The sequence below is a fragment of the Camponotus vicinus genome, unplaced genomic scaffold (genome assembly GCF_025532165.1).
Source record: "Camponotus vicinus isolate PSW18456_S1 unplaced genomic scaffold, iyCamVici1.0 SCAF_6, whole genome shotgun sequence".
NCBI lineage: Eukaryota > Metazoa > Arthropoda > Insecta > Hymenoptera > Formicidae > Camponotus > Camponotus vicinus.
This window is the reverse complement of record NW_028141978.1, coordinates 5,756,572-5,782,473: the sequence shown is the minus strand read 5'-3', so window position 1 is coordinate 5,782,473 and position 25,902 is coordinate 5,756,572. Positions and strand designations below refer to the sequence as shown.

Genomic DNA, 25,902 nt, shown 5'->3' with positions numbered 1-25,902 from the left:
TCGCGTGTCGCACGCTTGCTTGCAGGCGCGCGTGCACCAGTACCAGGCGCAGATATCGAAGCTGCAGCTGGAGAACGAGTCGATGCGAGGTCAGCTGCGCGGTCTCGAGGCAGCATGCGCCGGTGAAGTGCATGCCGCCCTCGTGGCACGTCTGGCGACCCTGGAGACGGAACACGCCGCCCTGGCGCGGGACGCCGACGCCCAGCGTCGACAGTACGAGCGGTGCCTGGACGACGTCGCCAACCAGGTGGTCCGCGCTCTCCTATCCCAAAAGGTTCATCGCTATGCTCTCTTTACCACACTTCCTCTCTCTTTTTCTCTCTTTCTGTCTTTTTTCATCCTCTCCGAAGAGCCTGCATCTGCTACGAAGACACGTGCTTCATGAAGACTATCACATATATAGGATGAAAGAATTACGAATCACTAAACTTGATGAAGCATATATTTATTTTTATTAGTTTCACTTGAAGAATATCTTCTTGAAAGGATTAACTCGCCGCTAATACGCTTCTTCCTACCTGCTAATATGCTTCTTGAGTGATATCAGCAAGAAATGCATCTGAAGAGTGCTAATGTCAGTTGGTTATCTTTTCAGGGGCTTAGAGAGGAAATAGGCGCGTTGCAAAGACGTATACGAGAGCTCGAGGCTCAGAACCGAGCGTTGTCGGGACTTTTGGCGCAAGCTGCCAGTCCCGGAAGCCCCACCGAACTGATTCAAGGAATTCTTGAGGCTGGTCCGGCCACCCTGGTCGCCGCTTTGGGCCTAGACCCTTCTTGGGTCCCTCTGTCGAGGCCACGTTCCCTCAACTTGCAGATACCCGTGATGGCAGCTACCAAATGCCGACGCAATAGACCTCTTGGTACTAATCTTTCATTATAATAAACATTTTATGTCATGAAAAATTAAGTATACTTAAAATAAATATAATTGAATTTTAGATGAACCGTTTAAAAAATTTTATATATTAAATTATATGTATATTAAATTATGTATATATAAAAGTGAATTCTTTCAGAATTGAATACAATTCCATATATATATATATTAAAAATTAAAATTTAACATATATTTAAATGTAATTAAATAAAAATGTAATTACTAATTTCATAAAAATCCCCTATCAATCCAGCTTTTTATTATCTTTATGATTCGATTTTTCGAGATTCAATATCTTTTTCAGAATAAATTGCACTTAGCACAATCGCAGATATTTTATATTCTATAAATTATAAATCACATTAATATATTATTAAAAATAAATTGTCATATAATTCTAATTCATAGACCCATCTAATTCGTGATGTATGAAATTAAGAAATTAAATATAATCTATTCATAATAGACTTTTATAATTCTAACAACTCTAAATTCTTAGTTTTCTCGCTTTTGAAATATCGATATTCTAGTGTTTTAAATGATGAACAATAATGAAATATAATGATGATAAAATAAAATGTCCGCGACATATCTATTCGGAACTCTCTGAATTTTGAAAACTTAACTTGAGACTACTTGACCGAAACGTTCGTAGCGCAAAAACCCTCGGAGGAGGAGGGCAGCGAGAGTCCGGAGAGCGGTAACCGCGACGAGGGTTACTCGACCATGTCGAGCGACGTTCAGGGCGAAGGAACGCGTCAGGAACCTTCTGCGCGTGGCCTCGAGGATCTGAAGGAGGCCACCGACGAGACCGAAGCCGACGTGTCACCGGATGCGCGTCTCGTCGCTCTCGACGCCGGCGATCCGGATGTTCTCTTCCTACCTCTGAATCTCACAGTGGGCATCAATCCGCGTCACAGTTATCCGCCGACCAAGGATCTGCTACCGTATCAGCACGTGATGCGCAGCTTCTCCGACAGTCATCTTTGTCTCAAGCTCACTACCACCGCCAATTTCACGCCATACAAGCTGCCCAGTCCCATGGGCTCATCCTCCCTCTTACTGGTGGAGGAGGAGGGCTGGGACGCCGAGTATGTCCAACAATGGCTCAGGTTTGTTTGCGTATAATTGCTGGATTATGAGGGCTTGATTAACCAAACGGTGAGAATGAATGGGAGGAATATAAATTTTCTTTGATATAAATTTTCATTTCTTTTTAGTGTTAAACTATATATATTATGCAACTGTATATTTCATGCGTCGTTAATCAATTTAGCATATTAATAAAAAATTCAATTATTAAAATCTGTATTCGCGTAAAAATATTTCAAAAATACATGCAAATTATTTTCACGTATTTATACAATTCTTCGTATCACAATACATAGTTACGTATCTTGCGAAATCAATTGAGTCGAAAGAAATCGTATCCTCTTCTATGAGTAGATTACAGGCATTCGTCGATTGAACATAAAACTGATTAGATCTCTGCGCGGATTTCAGGCTCGATGACAGTAGAAGCGCGCAACAGCATCGAGACTTACTCGAATTGGAGTACGACAGAGCGGAGCTGGAAGATTGGAGCTTCTCCTTGTCTACGGAAGATCTCGTACAAAATGAATCCGCAATGTGGAAGGAGCAACCGACTGCTACAAACACGCCCGCTCTGCCAGCAATCAAGGAGCATAATCTCCTGGAATTGGAGGAGGATGCGAACGAGTGTCTGTGGAACGGCGCGAGCTATCTCGCTGATAGAACCGGAGGAGAGCTGGTACGCTTGTCAATTGCGATATCGATCGAGAGTTGACACATTTGCTTAATTATTTAAATAATAATATCACTTATATACGCGAAAATTCACCAAAATTTGATATATTCTAATGAATATAATTACGCGTACTATTGTTTCAAATTAAATATTTATTATTATAATTTTTTAACAGTTATTTAATATTTAATTTTGAAAATGTTTTTTAAATTATTACTTAAATAATTATTTGTCCTATTGATATTAATACTTGCTTATATTTTTAAATTTTAAGGTAATTTTTATATTTTAATAAAATATAAAAATAAATATAAAAATCACCTTAAAAAATATAACTTTAGCAAAATGACATACTTTGAATTATAACTAAAATTAATCTTAACTGATGCGACGTTTTTTCAAAAAGTACTCTTCGCACAAACTTTTGAATGATGATAATATTTAACTTTCTATTATAGGTCGCGCTTTTAATGGACGCGAGAGCGACCGGACCCTGGCCATATGCTTCGAGTCCCGGTGCGTCTTGGAGCAGCGAGGAGGGAGTCTTGGAAAATTCGAGTAAACGTTCATCGGCAGCGCTATCCGGCTGCAGCGATGATCCTGATTCTCCGTCGGTCGGTACCGATTTTACTAGGGATTTTTATCGATTAGTGAAGTTCGAGAGCACCAAAAGCTTGGCTAGCACATCATCCAGGAGCGGCAGACCACCGCCAGACAGAGAACAAGCGCTTCAAAGCGTCCTGTCTTTTATCGCTGAGCAACAGATGTACCTTGCGGAATTACCCAATCCCGTGGAAACACATAATGTCATGTCTCACTCGGCCGAAGGTAGGCTCTGATTATAATTAGTCGTATCTATTATTAAATTTGAAAAACCGTACCATCCATTTCTCATTTAAATTATCATCGTCATAATTATAATAAGAAAAAATAACAACATTTCAAAAAGATGTTTTAACATAATGGTAAAAGACTGCAAAATTTCAAATGGTGTAAAAAATATTTAAAGAGATTCTGGACACTAGTTACAGAAGTGAACACTAACAAAAATGATTCCGCTGGGGAAGCCATGGTCACGGAAGTAGAAGGATCATGCGCAGAGAGCAGTAATAATCCCGGAAACGTAATTGAAATGAGTAACAACGACGAGTTACTCGATCAGATACATGTACCACCGTTGGCACCTGAAGAGAGGATTGTAAGTGCTGTTTCGTGTAACGGTGGCATTTCGTATACAACAGTAGCACCATCGGAATTAGGAGCCGTTCCTGAGGAAGATGAAGAGGTTGCAACTTCCTCTACACCCAGCACGGTTGTAAGTTTTTCAAATAATACGCGAGTTTATATAAAGAAAGAATTTTCAAAGAGTAATGTACAATTATGTATATTTTTCTCTCTTGGAAAAATAATTCATTCGAACGAAAAATTTGCTTCACTCTTACTCGAATTTATTTTGCTTATTTTAATATCAATAATCAATAATTATCAATATAATATTTAATACTGTGATAATATCGGATTAATATTAATTTAGTATTAATTTAGTATTTAGTATTAATTTATGTTTTTTGTATTTATATAAATAAAATCCGTACTTTACTTTCTAGTAAAATGCCTTGCTGTAACAACGATTGCGTGATGTTCGCACAGGTCAGTCCGGCGCGAGCGACTCTTTTCGTGGAGGGTAGAGATCGAACATTGAGTTTTCACGAGCGCGCCACGTCCAAAGACGTTATAGACGAGCTGAATCGTATGATTCGGAAAGGCGAGGATCACACCACCGCTATCACTAACAATGAATCGCAGGTAGTGCTGGAGAAATTGGATCTCGCTTGCTGCTGTCCGACAGGATGGGTTCACGTTGAACGCGATATTGACTTCACCGACCCTAAAGTAAGTTTCGTCGAAACACGAAATCCGCATTCTAATCGTAAATAAATTTCAAACGAGATAGCTAAATATAATAATGCAATTGATACAATTATTTGTTCTATTATTTTGCTAATTTATGGATATAAAAATTCACATTATTGATCATTATTAGAAACTATCCATTTGCTATCTATTTGAAACAATAATTTTTCAATTAAAGTAAAAGATTTTATGAATAAATTGTTTCGATTCATTGTCTCCATTTTTATTTTCACACGAAAACACATTATAAGCAGTATTTCCATTTAGGCCAGAGCCAATCTCTTAGATGTGATGTTAGCAAGCAGCGAAAGTTCTTCGGCGACATCAAGTAGCGGTTCGGCAGGCAGCGACTCGGGGGATGAACCACCTGATTACCGCCACTTGCATAGATTACATCGATACCGACGACAAAAGAAAGGTATTTGTCCCCGGGTGACAACTATTTTGTAGACACTTTTATCGTGCTGTTTCTACGCATCACCATTCACCACCTTTTCGTGAAATTCATAATTTTTTATCAATGTCAATGTCCAATATCCTATCGATAACCATTCTCATGCTTTTTTCTCTTGAACTTTTGGTGAAATTTACTAATCTGTAACATGTAGAAAGCTTTAAGTTAAAATATTCAATTAACAAGAATCTAACGTATATATTGCCTATATGCAGAATATCTAAATTATCATTTTATATACAATTTAATTTTATAGATAAAAACTGCTACGCTGATTTTACATCAGACAGATTTTAGTTAGTATAAAAACTAATATTTTAATTCTTAATAAGTCTCATATTATTTTTGTAAGATTTACACATTTATGTGTTTTATTTGCGAAACTTTATTTTATCACTATTAAATTAAGACCACGAGATGATAAATTAGATATTCTGATACGTATAGTTATATATTGTTAAAGAAAACAAGATTGATATGATTAATATGACTCTTCAGGAAATTCTGTGGGTGGTGTGTGAACAGTGCTTGCTTTTCTAAGCTTAAGATGGCAACACGTCTACACTGCTAACTGCTACACCATTTCGTCACAATTGACACACATTTGAAATCAACGTCGCAACATCATATATCGCGTTATGCACTCACTTTAGCTGCTTTATTCTTGTCTACTCGATACTCGCAATCAATACGGTATACAATCACAGTACAATTCACGCTCGCGCCTAGTAGCCCTTCCGCTGTACATAGCCTTTTCCATATTTTCTGTTCAGATGGTAGCTCCTACGCGGTGTGCTTTGATTGTCACAAGAAAAGCTACGTAGTTCGGCTTAGTGACGATCAATTTCTATAAAAGCGACATGACCAATTGGGAGGAAAACATTGCCGCGCCGGAGAGCCTATTTCGGCCTGAACTGAACCAGTGTATGCCTACAACGGACTTAGACTATTGGTTTATTCTAACAGAATTATTAACCGGCAAAGAAAATGTTCCTGGCGTAGTGCCTTCACGCAATTCCATCTCTCTTTGTTTCGCTTATATATATTTGCGTGACCTATTTGGCACATACATTACCGTCCGAAAGTCTTGTGGACAAAATACAAGGATATATTAAATAAAAGGCTATTGATCATATATATATATATATATATATATATATATATATATATATATATATATATATATATATATATATATATATATATATATATAAGAAGATATAAATCAAATGACAAAGAAGGAGATTATTGTGTGTAATCAAACGTAGTGCAATTATTTAAATATATTATCTAGTTTTATGGATAATAAAAAATGTATATAATTATCTTTCTAAAAAAGTGCAAATATAGTAAAATTTAAAATATCCAAAGACTTTTAGACGAGAATGCAAGTTGGGATGCAAGTGTCTTTCAAAAATAAAAAAATTCATATACAAAACAACGGTGCAATATATAAGACAAATCTTGTACTATAAAATGGAATAGTTTATCGCGTGGAATTGCGTCAAGGTAGATCGAGTATAATTACTTTCTCTCTCATTGTACCACGAGCGAATGGAAATTTTCAAATCTTATTGGCATGTGCAAGACCGTTTCAATATCTTCATCTTTCTGACGCTTTACTTTATTATATGTCTGCCTGTATTTCATCATTAATCTCGCCGCACTGTCAATCATTTTTAATATCACAGCGCAAAAGTAACCAACTTGGGTGGATTCCTTTTTCCCAACTTCGTAACATCTAACATGCTTAATTACATATGCGCGATTTTAATTATTATTTTCGAGCGAATCATAATCATGTCATAGAGTAAATTGGACAAATAGAAATAATTTTGTCAGAAATTAATTATATATAAATTTAAATGTTATATTAATTCTCTAAACTTATATTTTTACAAATATTATATGTATGTATATATGTATATATATATATATATATATATATATATATATATATATATAATTATATTTTATAGATTTTAATTGGTTATCTGGCAAAAATAGTTAAATTATCATATTTCAATGTATTAAAAATTAAATTACCATATTTCATTGTATTAAAAAATTATGATAATTTAAAGTTCGAAATTAAAATGTATATATATGAATTTTTAGGAATGTTAATACGTAACTTTTGTCTATTATAATCGATTATACGCGCACACAATTTGTCCGATTTACATTATGTATCATCCATTCGGTCGTGCACCCGCCAAATACCTAAATTCCGAATTAAAAAAAAAGTCCACGGAAGAAAGAGGTGAAACCGGTGCGGTGAAGCGACGGTGGAAAGCGGAGAGGTGATAGGCGATATATACGAACGGATAAAGGAGATGTAAAAAAGAAAAAGGAAAGAAAAAAAAAGAGAAAGGGTGAGAGAGAGAGAAAGAGAGAGAGAGAGAGGGAGACGTGAAAGAGAGTGCTAAGCCGAGCTACTCTGTGTCTGCTAGAGCCGGTATAGAGAGAAGAGAGAAAGAGAAAGAGCGCAAAATCGAGTCGATCGAGTGAAGTCTGAGAGCAGCATCTGTTGACCCGCTGCTGTGTGCCCTTGGTTTCTTCAGCGTCGGCGGCCCAGGCGCACCGCGTCCTCCGGTTGCCGTCTATTTGGGGCTCGTCCCGGCCGTCCATCATCGGCCGCGGTGACGACTTCTTCGTGCGTTATGGGGACAAGGAGCGTGAGGCGGTGGCCTCCTTCGACTTCCTCGACGAGTTCGTCGCGGCGACAATGGCGGCTCCTTCCTCCTCGCTCGGCTTGGATGGCAGCCCCGTCGACCTAGATGACGACCTGGCGCCGACTGCCGATCTCAACAGCGACATCATGAAGCTTTCGCCACTTTAGGAATGAAATAGCGGGTCCATTTTGTAGAACACAGCAGCTATTTCCTAGATGCGCGCACGCGAGCCTTTTCCAATTAAAAAATCAATCCAACTATCTTAATCCTTTGGATATTGAATAATCTAACTTTGTTTCAATTCTTTTCTATGACGAAAATATTTCTTAGTTTAACCGTGTTAAATTCTCTATTTTTATTTTTAACATATGTGTAGAAATGAAAAAATTATAATTTTAAATATTCAAAGTTTGAAAAATACTATCGTTCAATAAAGGCTCGCGAATTCACTAAATGCGACATCATCATAAGTTTGCTTCCTGATCCCGCCAATTATAGAGAATCAAAATGACGAACCATCTGATAGTCTGATCCTATTTAATGCAGTAAAAAATAGAGCGATAAGTAACTATTCGCAACCAATGTTACTATTTTTTTTTGCTCGACGAATATCGATTGTTTTGAAATATTAGGCCAATATCGTTCACTACATGAACGCCATTCATTTATGATGAAGAATAAGAACAAATCATTATCCTACAATGTTTTCGACGCCGCGTTTCGAGTCTTGAAATATTGTATAATCGTGTGGATTTTCTTTTATCACATAAAATAATCGAAAAACTCAGTGTCACGTATCGAGATAAATTTACGATTTAAGACAAGAGTATCTTGTCTTTTTCTCTGCGAGCTTCCTCTTACTCAAAATACAAATAACTCACTATGGTACAGTCGAATGTAAAACAGAAAAATGAGAGATCAATAAAAGCAAGTTGGTCCAAGCTAGATCCTAGTTAAATTCAGGCTGATTCCTAATTAAAATTCAATCTGCGGATCGAGTTAAATATCTATTTCTAATATTTTCAGCTTGAAATACTTTTCAGCATGAAATCCGAACGCATAAGTTTTGTGTTACATTCGCGCTGTACCTTGGTACGTTAAATAAAAAGGATCTATTAATGAATATGTGCGGATAAATATTAGTCAAATAATTAATGATAAGGATATGTAAATTGTAGTCGACCTGTGACATTAAAATAGCGTGTACGGCGGGCATGAATTGCCACGATTGGAAGGTCCTCGAAGGAATGAACGCACACTAGCGTCATAGATATAGTTGGTAATCTTTTTACAAATATTTCGAATATTTGATATCACGATTGTTAGAAAGATGCAGGATCTTTCTGATAGCTTGAAAAAAATTAGGTAACAAAATTCTCTTATAAATATTGGACTTGTCAAAAAATATGTTATATTTGAATTTCTTTTCGCAACGAACTAAGATCTAATGAAACAAAGAAAGAATGTTTGATATTCAGAATTTTTTCCACTGAGAATTAAAAAATTTCGACAAACTCCATGAATTTAATATTTGAAAACTAATGATATTAATTAATTGGCATTAAACTATCAGAAATCTTGAATGTGATTAAGAGAAATGTCGTTTCTATCGAGAATGATGCATTTTAAACGACATAGACTGTTATTGAATCATTGTGATGACTTCCGGGAAAATATATATCGTAGCGCGGTCACCTTCCAAAGTGAGCTTAGAGAATGTAGATTAAGAGGTAGTTGTCGATTTTCTATGAACCGCTAGGTATTTTATACTCCTTTACTCCCTCCTACCTTCCAATCCCGTCGTCAATCGTCAACGAGCGTCAAAAGTTTCGCGAAGATCGTTCATCGTTAATTCGATCTATGCGGAACAAACTATTTTCTTCTGTCCTTAGAGATAAGAACGTAAACGAGCCTGTAAATTTCGCTTCCGAACTTTGTAATATAGTAGATTGTGAGAAGGAGTGAAAGAGAGATAGAAAAAGGTAATCTTGCATAGAGAAAAAAATTGATAAAATAACAATTACTTTGTCGGATGATTTCGGAGGAGCACTTCGGTGTAATTTGTACGAAAGTCGTCGCTCCGAAACGACTTTTGAGTAATACGTTTGGTCGAATTATAGGCATAATATCATTAGTATATATGTAAGTTTAAGATAACGATAGAGATCAAGATTATTTTACACGTAGCTGTATATCAGTATGACAAGAGTATGAGGATCAATATTCAAGGTGGATGGAGGCTGCATGGACGTCGAAAGTTGTCCTATATTTGCTCACGTTGCTGCTGTTCTAGTCAAGCAAGTGAGACCACCAATTAATCTCTCCCTTTTTTTTACAATCTTGTCACTTTTATCATTACACTATGTTGTGTAAATGTAATTCCTCCTCATTCGTTTAACGAACATTAATATATAAAAAAATATATTTGAATAATTTAGAATGAAATTTAATCTGGAGGATCTCGTAAAGTCTTTAAATATATTTCTTCTTTAAATATAATATCTTCTTTCAAATGTTTTGCTAATCTATGAAAAAATAACTTTTTCTTAGGAGCTAAAATATTTAAATTATCCTTGTGATATACATTATTATCCTATATGATCATATACGATCAAATATATATACATGTATATTACTGTTATTATTTATTAAATAAGATATGGATCTAGTAAATGATGAGAAAATCTCATTAATTATGTGAGAAAGGATGTATTTTCTAATTTATATGCCGATTAATCTATGCTAATTAGGAAATGCTAATTAGGAACTATCTTAATGCGCAAAATTACTTCCAGTAGAATACGCTATTGCTATGCTAATTTAAATCAGGAGAAAAAAATCGTGATTTATTTTAGTCATTATATTTTAATACCGATAAAATGCAAAACTGGTTGTAAAGGAGAAAAATTCTTTTTCTAGGGAAAAAAACTTTCGTCCTGCAGCCTGAAGTGAAAATAATAGACTAACGACATAGCTTTAAGATGTTTGTAAGTTTTACCTGGGGACCGTATGGCCCCAGCTTTATTCCCGGTCGCAGTAGCAGCAAGGTCAAACGATAATTGTGAAATGGAAAGTGACTTTTGCTGAACGACACGATGTACATAGTATGTATTATAGCTCAAAACGCAGATGTAAGCAATCCTCTCTTGAACTTAATAAATAATGACAATATATGAACGTAAAAAGAAAAAAGGCACCTGAATTGTCGTCCAAATTCTTGTTGTTTATTTATTGTTATGCAAAATTGGATATTCAATTTTATTTCGCAGCGACAGCAGAAACAGGAATAGTAACTGTATGTACATACATTATAGATCGAAAACGACGAGATAAATAATAAAAAATAATCACGACAACACAATAGTTCAGTAGTGTGTAAATATTTTAATTTCAATTCAATATAGCAAATTGTGTTATTTTAATTATCGTCAAAAGATAATAAATAATCCCTTGATATTGATTAAAAATAAGAATTAAGCTTTGAGAAGAAATATATTCCTATGAAAAATATTATTTATAATGATTATATATATAGATTATTCTTTAATAATCTATAATAATTTATTTTATTTCATTTTCAATTTTATTTATTTTAATTCTATAATAATTTAAGATTATAATCAGTCAAAATAATTCAACATCTTAGAATTGAAATAATTAATGTCGGAATTAAAAAAACAGATTTTGCAAATCAATACAACGTCATTGCATTGTGTATGTGTGTAATGTCATTCGCTCTACATAATACTAATTGATTTAATCTCAAAATGTTGAATTAATTCGCGATGTAATTTTTTTGACAAATGTGGACGTGCTCATTTTAAATGTGATAAATTGTGCGTGTGCAAGAATACAAGAAAATTGAAAGAATTTGAAAGAATTTGATTTGCAAATTAAATTATATAGTACAGTTTACTTTCGGATATTTACGCGATAAATGTCGTTAAAAAAGCGCGAAAATACTAATATCAATATTATCACATTGCATCAATCAAATGTCAATTTTTTTCCAATTTAAATATTTACCGTGAGATAAATACTAAATATGTGTAACAGAAATATTGGCACAGAACAGACACATATTGATTATATTCCTTGCATCTCTCATTCGTCTTAATTGTGCTAATCGCGAAAACAAGTATCTACTCACATATAGAACGCATTTAATAAATTATTCGGTCGCGATACACGATGAGATATCGATCGAATTGAATTAAAATTATAATAACGATACGTAATAATGATCAAGGAAGCGATCTAATGATTCGTAAATGTAAAGAGTTACATCTGATATTTCAGTTTTAGCATTTGTCAAAAATGCGGGAATAAATATAAACGTCATTATTGCAGACGCGCGGATAGAGAGATATTTACTTACAAAATAAATGAGGAAGATCTACTGGCGTCATCCTGATTCTTGATTCCGTAGTCCAGAGGATACGAGAAGAAATTATTTGAGTGAAAAAACTACACTAAACCACTTGAATTCAATAAAACACTCTATTTCGTTGGCCACTTTGTTAACGGTATTATGCGACGCAACCGGCGGTTTGAATTTTAACTGTCTTCAAATTCAAGTCTCACACGCATACGCGCCATTCACAAGTCCGAAGATAGTCGAAGGAGCAGGCAGGCAACATGGAAATTAGAAAAATGGACGCCATTTTAGGTGAGGAAAAAATGTCCCTAAACAAAAGAGATAGCATGATTGGCTGCGCCATGTTGTCATCAGTTTTTTGAATAAAGAATGTGTTCGGGAATTATTACCAATTTGTTATTAGACATCTTTATTCACCGAATATTAGCAATTCCGAAACACAAGATGAAATATTTTAACCTAAAATAACGCAAATATATATATATATATATATATATATATATATATACACACACACACACACACACACACACACGCACACACACACACACACACACATACACACCAAATATATACCATTGCTTTATGTTCCTCGCATTTTTATATTTTAAATTTTGATATATTCTATAAGTTTAATACAAACACACACTCTCTGCTTACTAATTTAAATATATATCTGTATATCTTTTTAATTTTTTAAATATATATTCCAATACAAATGTTGAACTAATGATTTATGTATAGAGCATATTAAAATGTGTATTTTACAAAAGACATAATATACCGCTTTTAAATATAAAAGTACAAATGTAAGGAAAAATCATAATAATTATAGTATGACACAGTATTCTTATAGTATTTGCTAAGAACTTGCACGAATATATTTTCTCATTCAGTTACTGTTAGATGCTTAAATTTTAAATAAAAAGATTCACGGAAAAGAAAGCAACGGATAAAAAAGGAGAGAAAGAAATAAAAAGATTTTGAATACAAGAATCTTGAAAAATGATAAAAATGTCAAACTATTTTGTCTGCTGTAAAAAAATGTCGGTTTAAAAAAACAAAAATCGATCGTGAGCTTGTCTTCTTTTTATTTATTTAATTAATGTACAAAACTGGACACATAATTTGTTTCGCAAGAGCAATGGTAATTGTTTATGCGTTTATATTATATAAAAAAACGTTAAAATAAATAATACGCTTAATATAAACAATCCGACAATGTAAGATAATCTATTAAAATTTAAGAACTTTATTTAAACAATTATATAGCAAGCCCAGTTTTATATATACGCTTTATCACCGCGTCTATCGCTAAAATATTATATCAACGTACGTTCTTTCATTTGTTCGTTTGTTTATTGCGTGCAGACACGGCGATGTATTCTCTTAGATAAAGTAACTTTTATTATAAGAGAAAAATACATATAAATTTATATAGACAATATTCGTACATTAATATATTGTGCTGTACAAACAAAGTGAATTTTATGTAAAGACATATTTGAAAATTCCATGTTTTCTTAACAGTGATGTTAAATCTTCTCTGCAGGTACAATCTTGTAATTCATTATATCTCTGTAATATTTCTAAAATATTATCGCTCCTCTGTAATAGGTACACCAAGTATTTTTATTTAAAACTCGAACTAACGATTATGAAATACGATCCCTATATATTAAATAATTATATTATATATAATTATATATATACACGTATACATATAATTATATATAATTAGATATTTTAGTTTATTTCGTATTTATCTAATTATTATCGAAAATAGGTAGGAAAAATGTGATTCAAAGCGATACCATATCAAAATATATAATCGTATAAAATTGTTTTTATAAAAAAAAAAAAAAAATATTTAATCTCAGATAATCATTTACGGTCATCGCCAAATCCGTACGTCAACTTCTACGTTAAATTTTTAATGTAGAATTTAAGTTATTCAAGTTAGAAAGTAAAAATATATTTTATTGAAATTGATATATTATCTTTATGCTTTAGTTGTGATTTACAACGCGCAAAGAGACTCGAAAGAGAAACATAAAGAGGCACTTTGCTCTATACTTGTTTTCTGCTCGGAAAGAAAAAATAATTTAATTTAATTTAATCTATTGTGTATGGAAAGCGTAAATATTTTATCACATCTTATAGACGAATGTACGCTGACGGTAATAGATAGGTAAAAACGTTGTTGTTTATGTTATGTTTCCCGCCCGCAGCGATGTCCTTCGCGATGCTCCATTTTTATACACTGTAGCCTCTGCGTTCCGCATTCTTTATGGAATTTGCCAGACATAGCGCGAAGATGATACCGATCAGCTGAGAAAAAATTGAATAACACGCACATACAATTAATGCAAAATAATCATGAGGATAAATGAAAACTGATGAGAACAAAAATTTATGTTTGAAAACTTAAAAAAGAAACTCTTTTTTGAGCTCGGATATAAAATTATTAAAATTATCTTTTGTCATATCTCTTTTTCAGTTATTATATCTTTTCGATATATATGTAAGATAATTTTCTAGTTTTATTTAATCTCTTTATAAACTCGCCCGGGATTTATTTACCTCAATTGCAGCGATACCCAGAGCGATGCCACCTAATACCGCGCTTGCATATTTAAAGAGATCTTTTAGTGCGGTTACGCAACCTGTTTGGTAAGCGTCTTGCTGGTTGCAAGTGTCACTTGAATTTTTACCACAGCAACTTCCCGGAATAGTGCGATCAAGAACAATGTGGAAATCTCTATAGCTGTCAATGCCACAACACTCCAGCTGCAAAAATTCATTTTACATAGAAATATTGATTATTTATAAATCCAAAAACATATTCATTTAAACTATTTTCAATGTTACATGCAGTTATTATATTCAAGATCTCTAATAGTATTTTACTAAACTACAAGCTGAGAGCGCCAAAAATTCGAATAATGTAACGTGGTATATTGTTTTGCACGTGTAAAAAACTATTATTTCAAAAGGCAGTCTTACTTCTTTTTGTATCAAATCTACAAATTCCTTTGTGCTGTTCGATGTTGTGTTATCGTATTCGTTGAAGATTTTTTTTGCATATACATCCTTAAAATTGATCTCATCAGCATTCTTCAACGCAACAAACGTGTAGATCGCAATAGCCACTTGTATAATCAGGATTGTTAAAAGTAAAGATGCAAACTGTATGGAAAAAATATATTAGATAAAATTGTCACATATTAAATGATTATGCTGTTTGATTCAAATAATAATCACGTGTGTTGTAATTTTAAGAAACATATTATTACAAAAACATATTATGACAAACATATTTTTGAAATAATAAATAAAAACAAATAAATGGATAAATAAAAACTGAATATAAAGACACAAATCGGAAAATGTAATAAATTTCATTCGCGTTTCAATTCTATAAAATTTCTATATTTTCAAATTTATAAATATATTAAACTTGACGTTTTACTTTTATTTATATAACCAGGAACTGAATCAGCTACATCGAAAATTAATAAATATATTTTGAGATTCATGATTTAACATTATGCAAAATAATCTTTCTAGTCTTTTAAAATATAAAATTAATGATTAATTTGTGTGAATAAAGTAAAGATTTATCTCATAGAATTAAGATTTTTGTTTTCATAAATTTTTGTGTACTATCAATATAAAAAAAGGCAATTTGATATAAAATAGTATTTGTAACTTTAAATTATATTCTATTTAAATTATATTTACAATAAAGTAAAGATTTCAATTCACAAAGACTAAAAGTGCTTTGCGCAATATCAAATTTATGAATCTCGAAATATATTAGATTTATTAACTTTTGACATAGCTGACCCGTCCAGTTCCTTAAATTAAAATATATCAATGTAAATAAAGACAAGTCGAAATTGCGGGAAGGTTTACCGTGATGACCATGCAGTGACTCTCGCGAATCGCTCCGCAGCATCCGAAGAAGGCGATGACAAAGATGATACTGCCGATGACGATCAATGCTATCGATGGGAATGCAAGATTATCAGTGAGCTCTTTCATTTCGTCAGTATACTTTTTATCTCCTATGTGCACGAAAACGCCCACGATCAAGATGGCCAGACCGCATAGCTGTAATAAGAGATTTCGTATTTAAATATCATTATATATCATCGTCATATATTTACAATACTTTTCTATATTTTATACAATTTAACTCTTTCGCTATTTTATTAATATAATTTTATTATATACTTTATTTCATTAATAGCTAATAATGTAATTCTTGCTATGCAAGATAAAGGTGATTATTTCACGTTTTTTTTATGGAAATTAACGATGATGATTGTAGTGTTCATATAAAAATTACGATACAATATGCCTTATTATTACATTAAAAATATACGATAATGTGAATTATCGCAGACATCACATAAAAATTAAAACAATATATCACGGAATTTATATTATAAATATAAAACTTTGGAGTTTAATATACATTCGCAAATATAAATTTTTTTTTCTAAGCAATTTTCAATATATTTACATGCATTTATGCAGTATTTTTTATTTCGTTACTAAATATATATATAATTATCAATGGAAAACCAATCACATGCAACATATTTTAGAAGTTTGGCTACTCAATTGCTGATTGCTATAAGCTCTTGTTGCCAAGTATGCGTTCAACATTGTTGTCCAATAATATAGGATAGAAATAGGTTGCATATATCAACAAACGTTTACTAATATTTACGTTAAACGTTCTCAGATATCTGGAATCGTCCTTGAAACATTGGCTACGCGTTATTTTTATGTGTTGCTGTGCTATATAGTCGATCTTGAGATCACCACAGGTGAACTAATGCACTTATTCAGTACGTAAGTAAAACGACGAATGTTCTAATAATAAGTGCGTTGGTTCGATCGATTGAATCTCTAATAACTTCCGTCCTAGTTTCAGAACAATCAGAACTACATTGTAAAGTAACATCGTGTATAAAATAAAAAAGCATATGGAAAAGCAGAGCTGAAGAAAAGGGGAGAACAATTCTCAGAATAATGATGATCAATTGGAGTCAATTGGAGGTTTATTAGTAAATTGATTATAAAAGCGATAATAACCGCTAATCAATCGTTTTCGTTACAATGTTAATTAATTTTGATTTTATTTAACGATTCGCTAAGCACGACGATTGTGACGTTTGCACTTGGTTGGGAAACACTGCTGTAGAAAATGCGATCTTTATTGCCGTGATGTATTGAAATTATGTGCATCGAATTAGTATAAGTGTATATGTCGTGTGCATGTGTGCTGAGATGACATCATCGCGCGTATTCATCCTTGGAGAATTAACTTCCTCCATGATTACGCATGCTTGACGGTGCCGACGTCGTCCCCACAAAGGGCTTCCCCACAAAGGGCTTGTTTCACGGAAACAACTCGTACTTCCGTATTTTCATTGCAACAGCCTCAATTTTGAGGTTGTCGTTCAATATAAGCGTGAAATCTCGATTTGAAGTAATGTTTTTATCTAAATTCTTATTACACAGAAAAAAAAATAAGTGTCAAATCAAAACTTATATACTTAAACTAACGTGTTCATTGTTTCGTATATACGCAACAATTTATAATCTTCTTAGAAGAATTTAATAATTTTAAATTTCAACAATATTATAGTCTTATTTTAATATTGTAATTGTCATCTCAAGAATATATAATTATTTAATTCTACTTTAAAAAAATTATAATCTTTGATTTAAAAATGTTATTTTCTATCTAACATTGTTTCTTTTCCATCCAAGAAAATTAAATCTTAAATCATAGGAATATATTTTTCTTGATTGAACTATATAAAATGGCTTCATTCAAGTAAGCAATTATTCAAGCAATTATATTTTTCTTTAATTAACGCAATATAATCTCATTTCAAGATTTCCATGTTAAAACTAAATATATTTTCAAAAAGAGAATGTTCTTTTTTTCTGTGTAAGTGTTGCTTTTTTAACATTGAATATACGTGAGATTTGAAGAAGAAACGAGAATTTTTCATGCGGTTATCATATGATGATCGATAAGAAAAGTATCGATCGAACGCTAGAGCGGATAAGGTCTAAATTAAATATTTACCCACGTCTAGAAAACAGGTTGACAACGCAGGTTGAAAATAGGTTGATTCACCTCATTGCATAATATATATAATAATAATATATTTATTTTGCGCGTTTGCGATAGATATATTTATGCAAATAAATCTAGCGTAATGATAGAAATGATAGAAATTCTAATACGCAAAAGATACAAGACAAATATAATAATATATAGTATAATAATCTTAGAAATTTTTCACGCTCCTCTTTGATAAATTTAATATTGATTTTAAAGCTACTTGAAGCATAACATGTAAATACGATAAATAATCTATCAAATACAGACTTTTTTATATATCGCTTGTTAAAATTAAAAAGAATGATTAATAATATCTAAAATACATGTATCATAAAATTGTCTGTAGCACTGCAGATAACGAACATGAATAACAATTAATCATTATCGAAGAGTTTATTTTCAGAATCATGTTTCGCAGAACAAATTTTAATTTATTTAACTTTAAACAAATAAACGCGAATGAGTTTCGTAACTTTACAAATATAATTGTTTTAAAAAATATCTGTGACAATAACATAATACAGTTTTTTGTATTAACATTTCATTTTCATCTTTCGTAAAATTTCAGAAAATGTATGTAAAATAAATAATCAATTTCATAATAAATTTAGTGCGAAAAGTTTTAATCTATCAAAATAATATAATAAGTTAGAGAGTAGATGCAGACGAGATATATAACGCTATAATTACGAAAAATGATACACTGGGAAGTGCTCGTCAGCATCGAGAAACCTGACAGAGAATGAAAATTACAAATTACAATGTTAATGAAATGCGCATGATATACAGGAAATTCGCGCACAGAATTATACGGAAATAATGCACAACGTGATTTCGACCTAAAGCAACAGAAAGATAATAGCTTTTCATCATCATTCAAATCATTATCGAAACTATCTCATTTTTATCATCATCGAAATGGTAAAAAGCTGATAAGTAGCAGACTTCATCACCAACCAAAAATAAAGATAACACCATGAGGAAGAGATATCTTTCATTGCAAAAATAAAAATACTCAGCATATATAATTCTTGAGTGGAACGATGAACTAGAATATAATCAATGTTAGAAATATTAAAAAAAAAATAATTTCTTTTTAACGATAGAAAAGATTATAATATATTCTCTCTAATAGAGCAATGAGAGAAATAGTGATTCTCCTAATTATTTTTATTCAGGGCTGATATTGATTATTCATAATTTAATAGATGTAATGTATTAATTTACAAGGTATTGCAATGTATTAATTTACAAAAAAAAATATTTCAATACAAAAATTTGAAAGTTAGCTCAATTCATAAATAAAATTCTAATTCTTAAAGGCAAATCGTAATCCTATCTTTTCTCAGAACGATATGATTGTGTTCGGGACAAACATATCGCGTAGATAACATTTCACTGTAATTAAATATCGTTAATAATCAGAAACAAACATGTTATAAATATAATCGATAAGATGATATTCATGCTATCCGTAACAAGAAATCTAGAAGACATTTAAAAAATATTAGAATACCAGAATTTTAACTGCACAAAATTTAAAATTATTTTTTAATGCAAATTACATTTGCATCGTTTATTAATAATATTTAATTTTCAGTGTATATTATTAAAAGTAAAATTTATTTATCATTCGAAAAAAAATAAGATTCGTTACTTATGTGTTCTGAAAATCGTCGACTTTTTTATGTGGGAAACATTAACTCTGTATTAGATTATTATCTTAATCTACCTTCAAAGTCAAGTAGCGGTTTCATATCTATTTCCAGATAAAACATTCTCGTGAATTATTCTAGGAAACAAAATTGTCGAATACATCAGTTTTCCTGAACACCCAATATATGGTCACATTGTATGAGGTTGCGTAATTAATCGGGAAAATTGCAAAATAAATGATAACGATATCTTAGTTGCCGCGGCTTTTCATGAAAGAATATGCAAAAAAAACGATGCAATTATGCGCGCAACAGGAAATGTATACATAAGCACTACAATGAAGTAACATCGAATATCATTTTTTTGTCATATTTATATCAAGAACATAAAGGAGTTTGTACAATAAAGCATTGTTATAGGTATTGAAGCATACGTAATTTTTATTATTAAATATGTTAAAAGAAAGAGAAATGAGAACATATCGTGGATTAATTTATTCACAAAAATATGTTTTATATCAAAGCATCAAAAAATGTTTTTTTTATGTATATAATGATATATAATATATATATATATAACGGCAATATTTCATGTAAATATGATAGCTACTTACCTAATTAATGGTTGCTTAATTAAATTAATAATTACTTAGCACAACGTGATGTATTTTTTGCGTATAAATTACGCAAATAACTTTTGGTTGCTTCATCATTTGAATAATTAAAACAATGTTATTATTAAATAAATATTTATAAAATAGAAAAAAATATGACAAAATTGAAAAAAATCTGATTTTGATAATAAAAAAAATTCAAAAAACGAGATAATATTTATATGCCCGTTATATGATAAAAAGAATCTAATGAAATTACATCATTTACACTTACGAATGGATCGATAAATAATCATAGAGTGATTCCATTCATGAATAAGTGTCGATATTTAATTAATTTGTAAGCAGATTGTTTTCCTTGCCTTATCGAGACAGCTTCTAGACAATGCTTCGAGCTATCAATAGAAAATTTACATAAACAATAATATTTCTCAATATGCAATGATGTATGACCGTTTATGTCTCGGCGAGTGACTACAATTACGAAACTAAACGAACATGTTTTGTAAAGGAGATAAATCATACATTTCAAAAAAATTAATTTGCAAGAACGAATCAGAAAACAGACTGACATGAAAAATGAGCAAAATCGCTCTCAAGAAAGCAATTATCTTTCTCTTGCAATTATCTGACTTTTTCGTGACAAATTCTCTCACAAGGAAGTTCACAGATGTCAAACGTGATTTACTGTGTAAAAAACTTATCGATCGTGATTTGTTAAGAAATAAAAAACAGAAAACGAAAACATGAAGATTTAGATTTGAAAAAATGAACGAACTTTTTTTACTTCTTCAAATATGGGGAGATAATAAGTGTAGGAAAGAAAAAGAGCATATAAAACTTCGGATCAAAAATAAGATTCTCGGAACAGAAATTGGAAAATATCTGATTTCTAAACAAGTATAAACAATTTGATATATAATTAAATCTCATCATAAGCAAATGTTGATTAAAAATTTCAAATTTATTTGGAGATAGAATGCCTGTCATGTTTAATATCAATAAATAACTACTGGCAATTAAAAATGATGATAGATTACTCTTAATAGTTTCTTAATCACAATTGCTTCTTGATCAAAAAATGCTTCTTAATCATTCCTATTATATATTACTAACCATTAAGAATGATAAGATGGATTACTTCTTGACACACTTTTAATCATAGTTTCGTTTCTCATTAATTCCTAGAAAATTTCTTACGCGATCAATATATCTATACTCTTCTTTTTATTAAATAAAATAAAAGAATATCTCGCGGCAAGAAAAAGATAATATTTTTCTTCGGTCTATTGCTGCTGTTAAAGTATGCGTGCATAGCCGAGCAACGAGATCATGTCTGCTAATTTTAGTCACTCTGTATATAAATGTCTGGATTACTTCTACGAGACAAAGGAATCTATCATTGATATACGACAGATAATAATGCAAACGAGACGATGTTAAACTTCAGCGAACAAGAATGTGATGATAAGTAAATACAATATCTTAAGCAATCATTAAGTCAATTAATTTAATATATTTTTTTTATTATTAAAATTATGAGAATCTGTTCCAAGTGTAAGATGTGAATCATTATGCCTCAATATTATATCAGACAATGAAATTATGTATTTATAACATCGAATGTATTTTAATTGAAAAAATTCAACTTTTAAGATAATGTATCTAGCAGATATTTTTCCCTTCGATGCGTAATTATACATTAAATTTACGACGACAGATTGGAAGAGAAAATAGCAAAATAATATAAAACGCAAGATTTTACGACAATCGTACAGCTTTAACTAGGTTATTTCTCTCGGGCTCCTCTTCGTCGGGACGCATTTTTAACGTATATGATTTTAGCGTTAGCTCATTTATGCCATCATGTATCGACTTTTGGACAAAGGAAAAAGATGAAACGGGAGAGAGACGCCATAGTTTCTTACGTAACAAGATCTTTTGTCCTTCAAGAGAACGAGTTTCGCGGATGTTTGGCAAAATTCAATGTACGACGACTACGACTATGCGAGAAGGGAGAAAACAAGAGGGGAAACCTTGGGAGCAGTAAGAAACGACCATTGTGACCAGGCCATGGCAAGCAAACCGAGCGGAAAGGAAGATCGTAAAGGAGTATCCCTCTGACCGTCGTCATGACGTCCTCGTGAATGTGTGTATTGAATGAGAATCTCCCATAAAATTCCGTCATCGATTAATCGAGAATATTATCCGCTAAAGAAAATAATATATCCGTCTCTTTTCCTAAATTGAGGTCAGTTTCTTGCGAAGAAAATGTTACGCAATCGTATGAGTTTTTAAAGAAATTACGTGACTTCAAAAAACTTCATTAATGATATTTTGGTAAAACGAGATAGACGTATCTCTTTTTCTTTTATTTTTCTGGACACGTATTAACACGCATATTTCTCGGTTTTTTTTTATTCTTTCACTGCTCTTCATCTTTCATTCAGACCTCTCTCAATGAAATTGCTTCATTTTTAAAGTCAGAAAGACGAAAAAACATTATGAATTCTACTGCTGATGATAACAGAATTAATTGAGATAACGATGAATTTAAAAATTGATTTTATCGATCGATAAGTAAACAATGGCAATATTGATGACTGATTGTCTTGCAATTAGTCATATAGGCACAATAACAAGAAGTATATATATAAATCTTTTTCTCCTCTGTCTTAATATGTAAAATAACGTTATATGGAGTAGATAAAAAATAAGAATAGGTATAAGGATTTGACTTTCGATTTTCTCTGAAATCAAACTGCTATAATTGTGAGTTTTTTGTGAGCAATGATCATCAGATATATGTTATTGATAATGTGCAAACAGAGATAAATTGATATTCGCAATTGAAAAATGTTGTGACAGGTGCAGGCAGGAGAGATACATATGTGTGACACGTTAGATTGCGGCGTTACATGGCTTGGTATCAACCTTGGGTTTTTCTTATCGCTATGAGTCAGTTTACACGAAGACAATATTTATATGTATACTAAAAGCTGACTCATAAACATGATCACACCTCTCTTTTTCTCTCTGTCTTTTTTGCGCTCTGCAACACATTTATGTCCTAAATATTTTGTTCTACGTTCAAATGTCTCCGCAATAATAGAGTCATTAGATGTCTTTTACAAGTCATTAAGTCGTTAGATATTTAACAGGAAGCCTAAAAGCATACAAGAATGTAGAATCACATGATCTCTCACATGCTAACAAATTGCTTATATACGGTTAATAACCATAAATGACAAAATAGCAAGTCAAACGCTTTCATTATTTAAAGAAATTTTTTATTCAATGAAAAGAGCAAGACATTTATTATACACTACTGAGAAAAAAATCGTTCATTAATTTTAGTTCGAATATTTAAATATTTAATTTAAATATAATGTATTTGACTTAAATATTTCGATTAGAAATTATTAACTAAACGCATATATTCAAGTTATTAATTTTTTTTCTTAATTCTCTGTGTACGATTTTAATAAATATTTAACATGTTCAACATTTTTTTTACAAGACACAACACTTGTAAAATTCCAATGTAAGAATAATTTTCTCCTTATTCTATTACAAGTAATCTTGCGATCTTATTCGTTCCACGAATAAGAACGCACACAGGAGGAAACGTATAAAAAAATTAATGGTCCTCTTATTAACGTGACAATTGCAACTGTCATGCATGCAATCACGGGACAGGACACACGATTCACGTATCTCAAGGACGAGAGCACGTAAGATTTAGCAACAGCATCATCGACAAATTCGCGGAACGAGCGAAAGTAAACAAATTGTCTCGTTATATATACAAGGAGTGGCATATATTACGTAAAATTGTGTACTTTCGCATGCGCATTTATAGCGCTAGATTGCTAGATGCGTCGCCGCTCAATTTTGATTGTCGAGCGCGATCTTCGACACGAAAGCACACGCAAAGACGTTTATTTGTGACGCTTTTATAGGCCTTTAAAAGGATTCGCTGCAACCGAATCTCAGAAACCTGGATTCTTCAAGCAGCTGGAACGAATGGGAATTGTTGGGCTTATACAATGACTTTGCAGTCGCTAAAGACAGAGAGCCTGTTCTTTTTAGCTGCACTGCTGCACTAGTGCAATTAGTTAGAGTGAAAGAAAGTATGTTTGTCTCTTTCCAACTTATTGCACTAGTGTAGCAGTGCAGCTAAAAAGAACAGACCCAGAGATAAAAGGCCTCTAATGTCACCGTTTTACTTTCGCATAATAATAAGTAGACGTTTTTTTATGCTGGTAGTTACCGCTAAAAAAACGACATAGATACGTCACTTTGCTTTCGTAAGGTTATGGCGTCATAATGACCCCTCCCTCTCTCTCTCTCTCTCTCTCTCTCTCTCTTCCCTTTCTGAACTTACCACAAAGATGAAGTTAAATATGAAGAGCAGGTACTTAATCACTCCCATTCCGCACCCCATCTTGATCGTTGATTTGTTTAATTCAGTGGCCACGTAGAGGAGAAACCGCTTTGCGAGGACGATAAATCGGGATTCCGATCGGTGGCGGGACGGACCCGTTCACGACGCACTCGACACGATCGGCGATTCGAATTTAACTGAACCTTCCAGTGACGCTTTGCGCGGCACCGCCGACGATGACGCACGAGTTTTCCCGAAGTTAGTTCGAAAGGGCGGTTCGCGGTAAAATGGCGCGCACGCCAGATTACACTAGATACCGAAGAGTTCGTTTTCCATGAATGCATCGATAAGGTATTGTCCAATTCGTATTATCTTAATATTCTGAAATTGCGATATTACTCCTATTTATAACAACGCAATTTTATATCTCTAATTAACGAGATTGTGTGCATGTGGAAAATTTCTTAAGTGTACAAGCTGAATCATCGATGATTAAATAATAATATCACATTAACATATGCATTAATGATCGGATTTAATAGATGAAAGCAATATAATTTTAATTAATTAATGTCCCTTTAAATAATTAGGAAACATTATATCTTAATTGGAGAAATCTCTAAAGCATGAATAAGAAATTAAATAGAAGTGATAATAATAATATCAATTAATAACTCGATTTTAAATTTAAATATTTATGTGATGTATACACACCACATAAATATTTGAATTTCAAGTCGAGTTATTGATATTAATTTATAATTGATTTGATATTAATTTATTTAATGATATATATTTATTATGTATTGCGATTGTATTTTAGATAAATCAGAAAGATATTCGTGATATTCGAAATTTTTCTCGAGTTAATTTTAGATAGCACAATATTGTCTCAATCTAATCTGTTACAATCTTATTTGCAAAAAATAGATGCCAATCTAAATTATAATGAAAAGTTTGATTATTAAAATTTCGAGTAAATTTGATAAATTGTAAATGAAATTTTTAATTATGCTTGTAATTATA

At 32.0% G+C, this 25,902-nt stretch overlaps 2 protein-coding genes and 1 long non-coding RNA gene across 15 annotated transcripts in view; 2 read left to right on the top strand and 1 right to left on the bottom strand.

Moving 5' to 3' along the window:
- LOC145972801 (uncharacterized) overlaps positions 1-25,902 on the top strand; it is a 231,699-nt gene that overhangs the window by 202,162 nt on the left and 3,635 nt on the right. For 3 of the 13 annotated variants that reach the window (XM_083101747.1, XM_083101743.1, XM_083101754.1), the window contains 9 exons: positions 26-274; positions 596-860; positions 1,533-1,989; positions 2,381-2,648; positions 3,104-3,473; positions 3,671-3,960; positions 4,296-4,538; positions 4,827-4,977; positions 7,578-10,937. In XM_083101747.1, the coding sequence (XP_082957873.1) occupies positions 26-274; positions 596-860; positions 1,533-1,989; positions 2,381-2,648; positions 3,104-3,473; positions 3,671-3,960; positions 4,296-4,538; positions 4,827-4,977; positions 7,578-7,855 (2,571 nt within the window). In that variant the 3' untranslated portion in view covers positions 7,856-10,937. The other 10 variants (XR_014439291.1, XM_083101753.1, XR_014439290.1 and 7 more) reach the window with 9 other exon arrangements.
- On the bottom strand, positions 13,141-25,092 carry Tspan6 (tetraspanin 6). Its single transcript, XM_083101767.1, has 5 exons — positions 24,877-25,092; positions 15,985-16,182; positions 15,073-15,255; positions 14,650-14,856; positions 13,141-14,397 (listed from the first exon to the last, which is right to left on the bottom strand). Exons 1-5 carry the CDS (start codon positions 24,934-24,936, stop codon positions 14,323-14,325), a joined length of 723 nt encoding a protein of 240 aa, XP_082957893.1. The 5' UTR covers positions 24,937-25,092; the 3' UTR covers positions 13,141-14,322.
- On the top strand, positions 21,630-23,918 carry LOC145972808 (uncharacterized). The gene is made up of 3 exons (XR_014439292.1): positions 21,630-21,960; positions 22,443-22,638; positions 23,358-23,918. It is a non-coding gene; the product is annotated as an uncharacterized LOC145972808 (long non-coding RNA).